At 40.2% G+C, this 11,446-nt stretch overlaps 1 protein-coding gene across 1 annotated transcript; it reads right to left on the bottom strand.

Moving 5' to 3' along the window:
• Nucleotides 1-3: 3 nt before the first annotated feature.
• Nucleotides 4-2,207, bottom strand: EJ05DRAFT_514132 (FMN-linked oxidoreductase). Its single transcript, XM_033748499.1, has 2 exons — nt 1,974-2,207; nt 4-1,905 (listed from the first exon to the last, which is right to left on the bottom strand). Exons 1-2 carry the CDS (start codon nt 2,173-2,175, stop codon nt 500-502), a joined length of 1,608 nt encoding a protein of 535 aa, XP_033596557.1. The 5' UTR covers nt 2,176-2,207; the 3' UTR covers nt 4-499.
• Between the last annotated feature and the right edge of the window lie 9,239 nt (nt 2,208-11,446).

The following is an 11,446-nucleotide window of genomic DNA, read 5'->3' as shown; positions in this document are numbered from 1 at the left end:
ATTCTTCGATTCATTCTTCGATTCATTCTTCGATTCATTCTTCGATTCATTCTTCGATTCATGCATATGCAGACAGAAATATCCACCGCCCCAAATTGATCTTGGATCTTCCATTTCATAATCCAAATGCCCAGTCTTGACTCTCCAGCCTTGACTCTCCAGCCTTGAGTCTCTGATCTTGACGCCCTAGTCTCGACACTCTGATCCCAATTCCCAATTCCCAATTCCCCAATTCCCCAATTTCCAGTTCCCAATTCCCAGTTCCCAATCTATTCACGTTCACTATGACGCTCACGTCCACAAAAACTGTTTTATTGTCTGTCTATCAGCCAAACAAACCAGATCGAACTCGAACCAGTCTCTGAATTTCAAGTTGAAATTGTTTGATTTTGACCAGGATCAAAGCGCCTTTATATCTCCCTCTATCTCTAACCTTTCCCCCCCCTTTCAAAGACCCCCTCCAGTCTAATTACCACGTTCACGACGTGTGCATCACACTTCATACAGCTATACTCTGCATCCCAGCAGCTGTAGCGGCGTCGGAAGAGGCGGGCAAAGGGGGTAGTTTGATCTTTTTGTCTATGTGCTCGCTGGTGCTGTTGGTGCTATTGGTGCTGGTACTGTCTTGTTCGGGCGAGATGTTGACTTTTGCTTCACCGCCTGCTTTTTTGTCTTCTGCTTCTGCTTCTGCTTCTGCTTCCTTGCTGACAGATGGGCGTTTCGCGTGGTGCTGTTGTTGTGTGTCGTCCCCATACCGCGCAACCTGCTCTTCCCCACCGTCCTCTTGCACATCTACCTCCTCCCCACCCTCCCCCTCCCCCTCCCCCTCCCCCTTACTCAACGCATACGCCGCCGCAACCCGCTTATACTCGGCCCTCGTATCCTTGATCCGCGCCTTCTTCTCCGTTTTCGACTCACTCGCGCGCCCGTACGGAATACCGAGCAGGGCGTCTGTTTGCGCCGCAAGCTGCACATCCGCCTCCCCTACCACATCACCATTGCCTCCCACATCACCATCCCCAGCATGCCCCCGCAACACCTCCACCGCAGCCGCATAACAGCGACACGGCATCAAGTCCTTATACGCCCGCTCCTTGCCCGGCACAATCTGCTGCAGGAGATACTTTGTATTACCCCATTTATTGCCCACGCGCATCGCAGTGCGGATATACTCTGCCGCCACCACGCGCCAGGGCAACACACCACCATCCGCCACGGGCCGGAACACGCTTGGGTTTTTCTCTGCGGCGGTGGCGATCATGGCGCCGTCGGCACCGTACTCGGCCATGAGGGCGAGGGCGTGCGCACGGTCTGCTACATCGCCGTTCACGACGCATGCGACGCCGGCGTCGTGGCAGATGGCGACGATCATGCGGAGTTGGTCGCGGATGGCGCGTTCGCGGGGCCGCATGGGGGTGGTGCGGCAGTGGACGGTCAGAGCAGTGATGCCAGTGCGCACGAGTCTGCGGACGAGGGCCTCGGTGTCAGCGGGGTCGTGGAGAAGGCGGATCTTGACGCTGATGCCGATGTGGAAGACGGGGGAGATGTTAGCGACGAGGGCCTCGAGGATGGCGCAGAGGAGGTCTGGGGTTTTGAGCAGGGCGGCGCCCATGCCGCCTGCTGTGCTGAAGGGTTTGGGACAGCCTGCGTTGACGTCGATGCCGGCTACGTCTGCGGCGATGAGCTGGGCGGCTTGGACGGCGAGGGTGGGGCTTGCGGTGCCGAGTTGGAAGATGAGGTGTTTGGATTCGAGGGCGGGGTGGATGCTGTAGAGGGTGCTTTCGGTGCGCATTTCGGGCGGGAGGGCGAGTTGGGATTGCGAGGTGCGGGTGTAGTCGATTGTGGAGGTTGTGGGGTTGAATTTGCGCGTGCTGCCGATGATGGATCTGTCGATTGTCTCAGGGCCTTTTTGGGGGGTGTGTCAGTTTCTTGCAGCTTGACTGCTGGGGATATATCCAGTCAAGACGACTCACCCCAGACGAGGTCCGCGCCGTATTTCAAGGCGAGCAGACGCGATGGCAGCTCGCCGGAGCGCACCATGGGCGCCAGCACGACCTTGCCACGATAATCAACGCCATGCTTCGGGATCGGGACTCGTTTGGCGACGGTTGACGTTGGCGGTGGGGACGACATGGCCGTGGCTGATTTCAGGAAACTCGCAAGTGTTCGAAGCATCCCATGCCCGTTGCCAGGACGTGGACTGGGACAGATGGTGTTGAAAAGTAAGTTGACGTACCCACTAATGAGCCAACCCACTAATGAACCACGTGATTTGAGTACGACTCCAAACGCCTATATTAATAACTATATACTCAAAACAGAGGGAATTCATATAAATAAGCCTTATATACCTCCTTAGAGGCTATCTATCTAGTCTATAGTAATTAAGTCTCTAATTTCTTAAGCTTTTCCGCACGTTTAATGGCTTAAACTACCTCTACTACCGCCTCCTTCTTCTCCTTATCTATAGCCTTCTTTATATATATAATATTTATAAATTACTTATTAAGGTCTATTTTAACCTTCTTCTATTTTCTCTTTTAGACTAGATATAAGGATTATAGACGTAGAATAGTAGTCTAATAGGTTATAGAAGGATTTGGGAATATATTTAAAAGGGTAGTCTACTCTTCTAACGAGGTTAATTTCTAAAGAGTAGAAATTAAGTATATACGGTCTACTTATATAGTAGTCTCGCTTATTCTAGCTAGCTTAACCTAGGTCTATCTATTACGGACTATACTAGACTATAGTAGTCTAGTTAAGTCTATTCTAGTATTAGCCCTAATAATATTCTTCTTCTTTTTATACTTTACTCTAAAGTACTTAGCTATATATAAATCTATAATTCTATAAGCGTTATATTTATATGTATATCTAATTAAATCTATATAATATTATTAGGACTTCTTTTACATCCCCAAGAGGCTAACTTGGTCTATTCGGGGTAATATAGCGAGATACACACCTTAATCGATAGAGTATACCGAGTATACTAACTACTACTACACGCACGTACGTGTAGCGTCGAAACCAAGACGTTATTACCGTATAAAGATATATATATACCCTCTTAAAATCCTTACGGAGATAGAGGCACGGACCACGCTACTAGAACGCTGATACGCCGACCCCCTTTTATTAGTTAAGGGTAGCCCTTAACTAATAAATATAGCGGCCTTAGGCACCGATATACCCCGGCATATACTAGATATACCCCCACCAGTACGATAGAAAAGGCCATATAGCGATATTACCGAGGGTAGCTATATACCTATCTAAAACGTAGAATATATCTAAAGGCGCACGCCGCTATAGATAGGCGGAATAAAGGGGACCCCGAGAGGGGAAACCCTCCTAGATTATATTAACTACTAGGTAGTACGTGTAGAGAAGGAAGCCGGAGAGGGCTAGAAGACCCTTCTATATATATTCTAGGACCTTATCCGGAACCTAAGGGGAATTACGGAGGAGGAGAAGAAGATATAACTAGGAGGACCGGAGGGTAGGCTCGACCGAATAGAGGCTAGCCTACATAGAATCTAGGAGGAACTTACTTAAGGTAAGCGCCCTAGCATATAGGCATAAATAGTAGTAATACCGGAAGCTATACTACGGGCCCCCCGGACCAGCGACGCGGCGTATAGTATACGCGTTATAATCTAGGATAAGGATACTCTAGTATAGGTCTAGCGAGCATCCCTAAAGGATATAGTAAGTAAGATTAACGAATAAAAGGGAATATAGTTAAATATCGTCGCCGCTAAACTCACGCTAGGAGGAGTAGTACTTACCACGATAATAAATATCGTGTAGTAGACTATCTCGCGCGATCCGAACGCGATTAGTAGTATCTTCCTAGGCGCCTCTATTAGGGCGGCCATATACCCGATATAGGTATACTTAGTACCCGTACGGGGATAGGCTATCGGAGCGGAGGATATTACGCGTATAGAATAATCTAACACGCGAAAATACCTAGGGATTAAGTTTATGAAAGCGTGGTAGAAGAACCTATAGACGATTAAGACGACGGCGAAAAAATACTCTACTATAATTATAGAGCTCCGAGACCCCGCCCTCGTATAACATATTATATAGGAGGGATTCCTAGTAGAAGGAGAGCTCCTTATGGCCGAGCCATGGGATAGGGCATAGGTAATAATATAGTACTTTAACTGCTAAGGGTATGGACATACTATATAAAGGTGCTTATAGAAGACTAAGTGCGGATAGTACCGTGGGGACCACGCTACCTAGGAGTACCCTTATAAACCGCGAGGAGAAGGGCTAAGAAATAGGGATATAGTATAGTATTTAAACTACGACGGGAAACACCCGTTATGGTCGTTAACGTGCATAAAACGTAAATAGGTTATAGAATATATTCGCACGATAAAAGCGAGAGGCGCGAGATAGTTATAGAATATAATACCTACCTCGGGCCCTTCCTTTATAACACCCCTAACCTCCCCTCCGGAAGGTAGTTAGACGGGATAGTAGATTATCCCGAAGACGATGGGACGACCAAAAGGCATAGTTAAAGCCGCTACCGCGCGAGGATAGTCGCGCCTCTAAGGAATAAGCATATAGGTATATATACTCCCTAGTACCTAATAAGGGACTAGAATATACTCTAAATTATATAGGTAAATATATAATATAAAAGAGAGAACTAGGCGACGCTCCTCGAAGAGACCGGGGCTATAATACTCGCCATCTAGGAACCCTATAAATACTACTAGACGAGTAAACCAACCACACACCCCGGATACCATACTATATACCCTCTAGGACTAGAAAGATAAGTCCTCTTCCATATTTATAGATTAATACTACTCTTATTATAGTCGTATACCGAGCGCGATAACCTTAGAATAATACTATACCTATAAATAGATATAGGCCCCCTATATATATATAACATATATAACTAATAACGTATACTTATACTAGATAAGATGCTCGAGGGTACTATAGAACTAGGGTAATATATCCTTCTAGGAGACTTTAACCTCTACTACCGATAGTAGGGAGGCCTAGCCGTGGTTAGGGAAGAACTTAGAGTAAGGGAACTACGCACCCGCTACTACGACTTCCTATACCTACTTATACCTATAGAATAAGTTATATAGAAAAAACATAAATAGGACGAAGACGGGTCCACGCTTAACCTTACCTTCGCCACAGAGCATATTAGTTACCGGATCTAATACTACCGCCTAGGCCAGGTATAGACGGATTCCGACCACGAATATATAGAAACCGTAATAAATATATATACCCCGAATAAATAACGGGGACGATAGATATAGAAGGATACTAACTAGGAAAAGTACCTGAAGGACCTGGAATCGGCGATCTTAGATCCCTCTATAGTCGATATATCTAATAACCTAGCTATAGACTAGGCCGTATAGATACTCCTATAAATATACTAGAATGCGAGAAATAAACACGTACTATACCGAATATACTAGCCCCCGGAAGTAAAGGGGATTCCTTAAGTACGGGAAAGTAGATAAGACGCCTAAAGGCTATATAGATATATATACCGTACGAGAATACCCGAGTCGTAGAAAGAATAGAAGAAAGCGATATAATAACGCGATAAAGTCCTCTATAATAAAAGGCGTAAATAGTGGCGTATAATTACTAGTTAATAGACACGATATGTAATAGGGCTATGGCGTATAGCGAAATGGGCTAAGGGCGTAGACACTCCGACACCCCCGCCACTTATGCCTCCCCTAATATATTAGGGGAGAACATACTCCACGAGCCTTAAGAAAACTAAGGCCCTACGGGAGGCCATATTCCCTCTCCCGGAACTAGTAGACCTATTAGACGTTCACGACGCCGAATACCTATATACGGTAGACATCCCTAAAGAAGTTACGGAGGAGGATATACTTAATATTATTAAGATACTCCCAAATAATAAAGCACCCGGACCAGATGGAATTCTAAATCAATACCTAAAAAGAACTATAAAGGCGACCCTACCACTTATTACTCGTATATTCTAAGCATGCGTCACGCAGGGGTACTACCCCTAGTACTTCTAAGTCGCCTATACCATCATACTCCCGAAACTAGGAAAGAGCCCTAACTCCCTAAAGGGATAGAGACCAATCGCCCTTCTCTCCTACCTAGGTAAGATACTAGAGGCTATAATAGCGAAGAAGATAAGTACCGCGGTATAGGAATATAATCTCCTCCCTCCAAACTAGAAGGTAAAGATAGATAGCTCCCTAATAATAGCTATCTAATATATTATTAAAGTCGTCTAGGCCGCATAGAAGTAGGGACGGGTAGTATCGCTCCTCTCCCTCGATATAGCCGGAGCGTTTGATAAGGTAAACCATATAAGACTTATTTATAACCTCCGGATAAGACGAATACTAGAATGGATTATACGCTTTATATAGTCATTCCTCATAGGAAGAATAACTTAGATATATATTCCTAGATACTAAAGCGAATATAAAGAGACGGTATGCGGCATTCTATAAGGGAGCACCATCTCTCCGATCCTATTCCTCTTCTTTACGGTAGACCTTCTTTAAGGAATAAAGTATATAGAGGTAGTCGGATACGCTAATAATATATACCTCCTAGCTATTAATAATAATACTAACCGAACGTATAGAAGACTAGAATAGGACCACGAGAGGTACCTCTAGTAGGTAAAACGCCATAGAGTAAAGTTCGCCCTAGAGAAATACCAGCTTATGCACTTTATTAATTATTAAGGGAAATAGGTAACTAGAGAAGGCGAACGACGCCCCCGAATCGACGCATTTAATAAACTACTAGTATAAAGCATGCGCGCGCTCGGAGTCATACTAGATAGTAAGCTTAAATGGGGACCATAAGTGGTATACGCCGTCTCTAGGGCCCTCTAGGTAGAAGCCGCTATACGACGGATTATAGCCTCTATATAGGGAACCGCCCGGGATAAGGTACGCTAGCTATATATATCTATAGCACGACCCGCCTTTACGTACGGACACGAGTGCTAGTACACGGCCCTTATATAGACTAGGCGAATAAAGCTCGGATCTATATAGAACCGTATACTCTATCTTATATTAGGCGTATATAAAGCTACTAACACGGTACTACTACGACGCGAGACAGACGTTATAAGTATATATAACTTCTACTAGATATAGAGGGTAGTATACTTCACTAAATAATAAGTATAGGAACGCATAGGAAACGTAGAATATACTTTCGCCGCGCTACGTGTATGAATTAGTATATATTACCGCGTACTCCTATATATAGGCCGGAATCGAATACGGTATAGATGCTTAATAGAAGCCGACTCTAGCTAAGTAGTATAAGAAGTCCGAGATAACCCGGACGCTCTCCTAGACTAGTAGAGCCTTTAAGAACTCGTGAAAAACATACGGTCGTGGACTTAAGATAAGTAGAAAGAGGCACTCTATACCTACTAGACCTTCTAGTAGGATAGGTACCTAGAGTAGATTCGAGGGCTATAGAAGGAACTAAGTAAATAGATGTATAAAGGGCTAACGAAAGTCTAAGCATCTATACTTATCTAAGCCCGAACGGGCGCCATGGGACTCCTATACTACCTCTATAAGAGAGGCGTCCCCGACGTATCTCTATGGTGTAAGGCGTGCGGCCGGAGAGGTATAATACGCCACTATCTAGCTATATACCCTAACCTCCATATATAACGGTAATGGCTTATCCACGTTACGAAGACTTTAGATATTATACGATAGCTTAATAAGTACCCTAAGGACGTCTCCCGATGGATGCTTATATATCTACTACTCCTCTAGTACTAGTGGACCTAGAAATATATACTAGAAGAGACCCGGTATACGCCGGTAGTAACCCGATATATACCGGAAGAACCCCGGGAGAACCCCGATTATTAGTTAAGGGCAGCCCTTAACTAATAACCTCCGCACCTATACGTGCTACCTAAGGGTAAAATAACGGTAATATAGGCTATAGGCTAATAGGCGTACCCTATAGCTATATACTTAAGACGAAATAGAGGTTTAACGAGATGTAGTTATAGATATAAGGAAGTTTTTCCCTATAGGGTTTCTTCTTATATAGTGGCTTAGACTAGAGGAGGCATAGGCCTGTAGAGTACTACTCTACCTAGTTATACAATATTATTATTATTATTATTATATAATATTATTAATAGTCTTTATATTAGTAAACTTAAGCTCTAGTTTACTTTTATTTATATACACGCTTATCTCTTACTTTATAGCTACTACCTTAGAGATAGCTCCGCGGGTTATATAACCGCTATATTAACTAAGCTTATATTTAGTTCTCTTATTCTAAATTTTCTTCTCTAGTATATCTACCTTACTCTTAAGATAAGTTATTAATTTATATACTATCTTCTTTAGTTTAGATCTATTTAGGTCTAGAGTAGTCTATTTTTATTAGAGCTAGTTCTATATAATCTATTCGCGTTATTATAGTTACTAATTTAGCTTCTTTAATTATCTTTAAGACTAAATAAGTATTCTACTCTTAGATCTCTAGCTAATATATATATATAGATATCTAATACTAGTTCTATTTCTAAGTCTATCTCCTTCTCTTATAAGACTTACTCTAAAGGGATTATCTCTACCCTAGCTATACTAGCTAAAAAATCTACTTATTATAGTAGTATAAAGGCGCGCTCTAAGTTAGAGAAGAAGGTAGCTAAGGCTACTACTACTATTACTACTAATATAGCTACTAGTCGCTCTAATCTAGATAATTCTAGTACTAGTATTACGGAAGAGGTAGCTATAAAGTCTATCTATATCTACTCGCGCTATCTATCTACTCTATCTCCTTTAGAGAATAAAGAAGATCTTATTATAGATAATAATTAAGAGTTTATACCTTTACTACCTTACTCTAAATACTATTTCTCTTTTTAGTCTAATATAGACTAACTTAGTTACTCTAGGTTCTTTTAGGACCTTAATATTTATTCTAAACCTAGCCCTAGTAATAATAAGGCCTAGGTTACTAAAGATACTAAATATAGTCGCGGTTTACGCTATAGGAAAATAGTAAACTATAGTTTAATATACTTTAAGTATATTAAGGCTTACGCTACTAGCTCTAAATATCTCTTCCGCTCTAACTCTAGTATTAGCTACTACTCTACTAACCGTGATAGGTCTATATGTCTAATCTTTAAGCTCTCTATCTGCTACCGCCGCTATACTGTTCTTAGTAAAGTTTATCTTTAGATAAGTCTATTAGACTATTTTAGTCTAGGGTAATCTAAAGTTATCTATACTAATGCGTTTTTAGGTTTCTATTTATATATAAGATATATATAATGATCTTCGCGTCTGTGAGACTCTTGGCGGTTCTAGCGGTTATCTAGCTTCTATATATAGAGAGTTTAGAGAGCGCTATAAGCTCTTTCTAGAGGTTATTAAAGTATAAGTTTAGAAACCGTTAATTATTATTAACCTTAGCTTATAATTTTTAGTCGCTATAAGATTTCTAGTACTTAGACTATCTATTCTAGAGAGTTAGTTTTAGCTACTAAGGCCGTAGAAGAGATTTATACTATTTCTTTCCGCCCGCCTTATACTACTAACGGGTCTTATAGAAGATCTACTAGTTCTTCTTCTAAGTTACCTTATAAGAGAATATATATTTTATTCTAGATTATTCTAGACCGCGTTTATTAGGACTTAGCCTTAGGTAGAACCCGATCTATACGTACCTTAGCTAATAGGGTTAGAAGGTAACGTAAAGGGTAGTAAATAGTTATATACTAGATAGATTAGCGTCTCTTTATATATATACTCTTAGATTTCTACCGAAAGGGTTCGGTAGTAATTCGTTCTATAATAGAATATACCCTATTATTCTATCTAACTATACTACTATCTAATAACTCTATTCTTATATTTAAATTACTCTCTATATAGTACTATAGTTAAGATAGTCTAACTAGAACTAAGAAGGTCGACACGATCTACTATATAGATAAGTAATACTATATTAAATAATAGAGATCCTCTATAATTAGTATTAATCCTAACTATTTCTAACTAAGAAGTAGAAATATTAGACTAAATTATAGAGCTTTTAGACGAAGAAATAGTAGAGACGCTAAGTAACTTCTAATAATATAAAGCCGGATAACGAGTCGTGGTAGAGCTATATAAGATATTATAATAAACTATTACTAAACTTTAGAAATATGTCGTAAATTAGACTTAAGAGATTTAAACCCTTAAAGAATAGATAGAATACGCGAAACTCCTCGTAAAGAGACGAGAACTTAAGGAGTCTCTTAAAGAACTATACTAAACGATAGTAGATAGATAACTTTCTATACTAATTTAGGCGGAATTAGTTTACCTACTATTAGAGTTATAATAATCTACTATATACCCGGCCGCTTTATTACTAATTTACTCTACTCCTTCTCTAGATATACTAAAATCTAAAGATCTAACTATATTTATAGAGAAGAACTAAAAGAAGTAGAAAGACTAGAAGAGAGACTATAAAAAGTACTTTCTTAATAACTCTCTACTCTTTTCTACTAAAGTATAATATATTTTATTTAGAGAACGATACCTAGACTTATAATTCTATAATTAATAGAATAGATAGAAGGAAGTATAGCTACTATCTACGATAATCTAGAAATATTTAGCTATATTTATATTAAATACTCTCGGAATAGATAGAGAATATAAAAGAAAGATACTATCTAAGTTAAGAAGCGTAGTATAACGACCGAACTAGATATCTACTTAACTACTATAATACCTCTAAAACCTATAGAATAATATCCCTACGCTATAGAAAAATATTTATATATTCTAGTTTCGCGAAGTACTACTTCCGTTAATCTATAAAAGACTAGAAATAGTATTATTAAGTTTTAACTATCTATATAAATTAGAGAAGAAAGCTAATAAATACTACCGTATTCTTAAGAAACGCGGCTCTCTAGATAAAACCGATAAACTCTATATAGGTTAGAAATAAGGTTAATTAAATACGTTTAATTAAGAGTAACCTTACTATAATTAGCGCTAGAAGAGTATAAATTAGAGTAGAAACACGTTAAGAGGATACTAAAATAATTAAGATAGTACTTCTTAACGTAGAAAAGGATAAGATATAGACTTAAATATAACGCCTATTATAAAATAGTAGAATTATAGTATACTTCGTTACTATAAGTATAGAGAAATAGAATATATTTCGCCTAACTATAAGAATCTAAAAAAAGAGTAGACTAGTACATAAGATCTAACCGTATTCTTAGCTAAATTATATATACTTAGAAGAAGCTATAGCGCCTTCTAGCGAGTAAAGACCTAATATTACTAAAAGTATTATTATCTATAGTAAATAGTAATAAAACTATATAGGCCCTTATAGATACTAGTATAGAAGA

The sequence above is a fragment of the Pseudovirgaria hyperparasitica genome (genome assembly GCF_010093815.1).
Source record: "Pseudovirgaria hyperparasitica strain CBS 121739 unplaced genomic scaffold EJ05scaffold_17, whole genome shotgun sequence".
Lineage (NCBI taxonomy): Eukaryota > Fungi > Ascomycota > Dothideomycetes > Acrospermales > Acrospermaceae > Pseudovirgaria > Pseudovirgaria hyperparasitica.
Note: the sequence above shows the minus strand (reverse complement) of the source record. Positions and strands in the feature narration are given on the sequence as shown.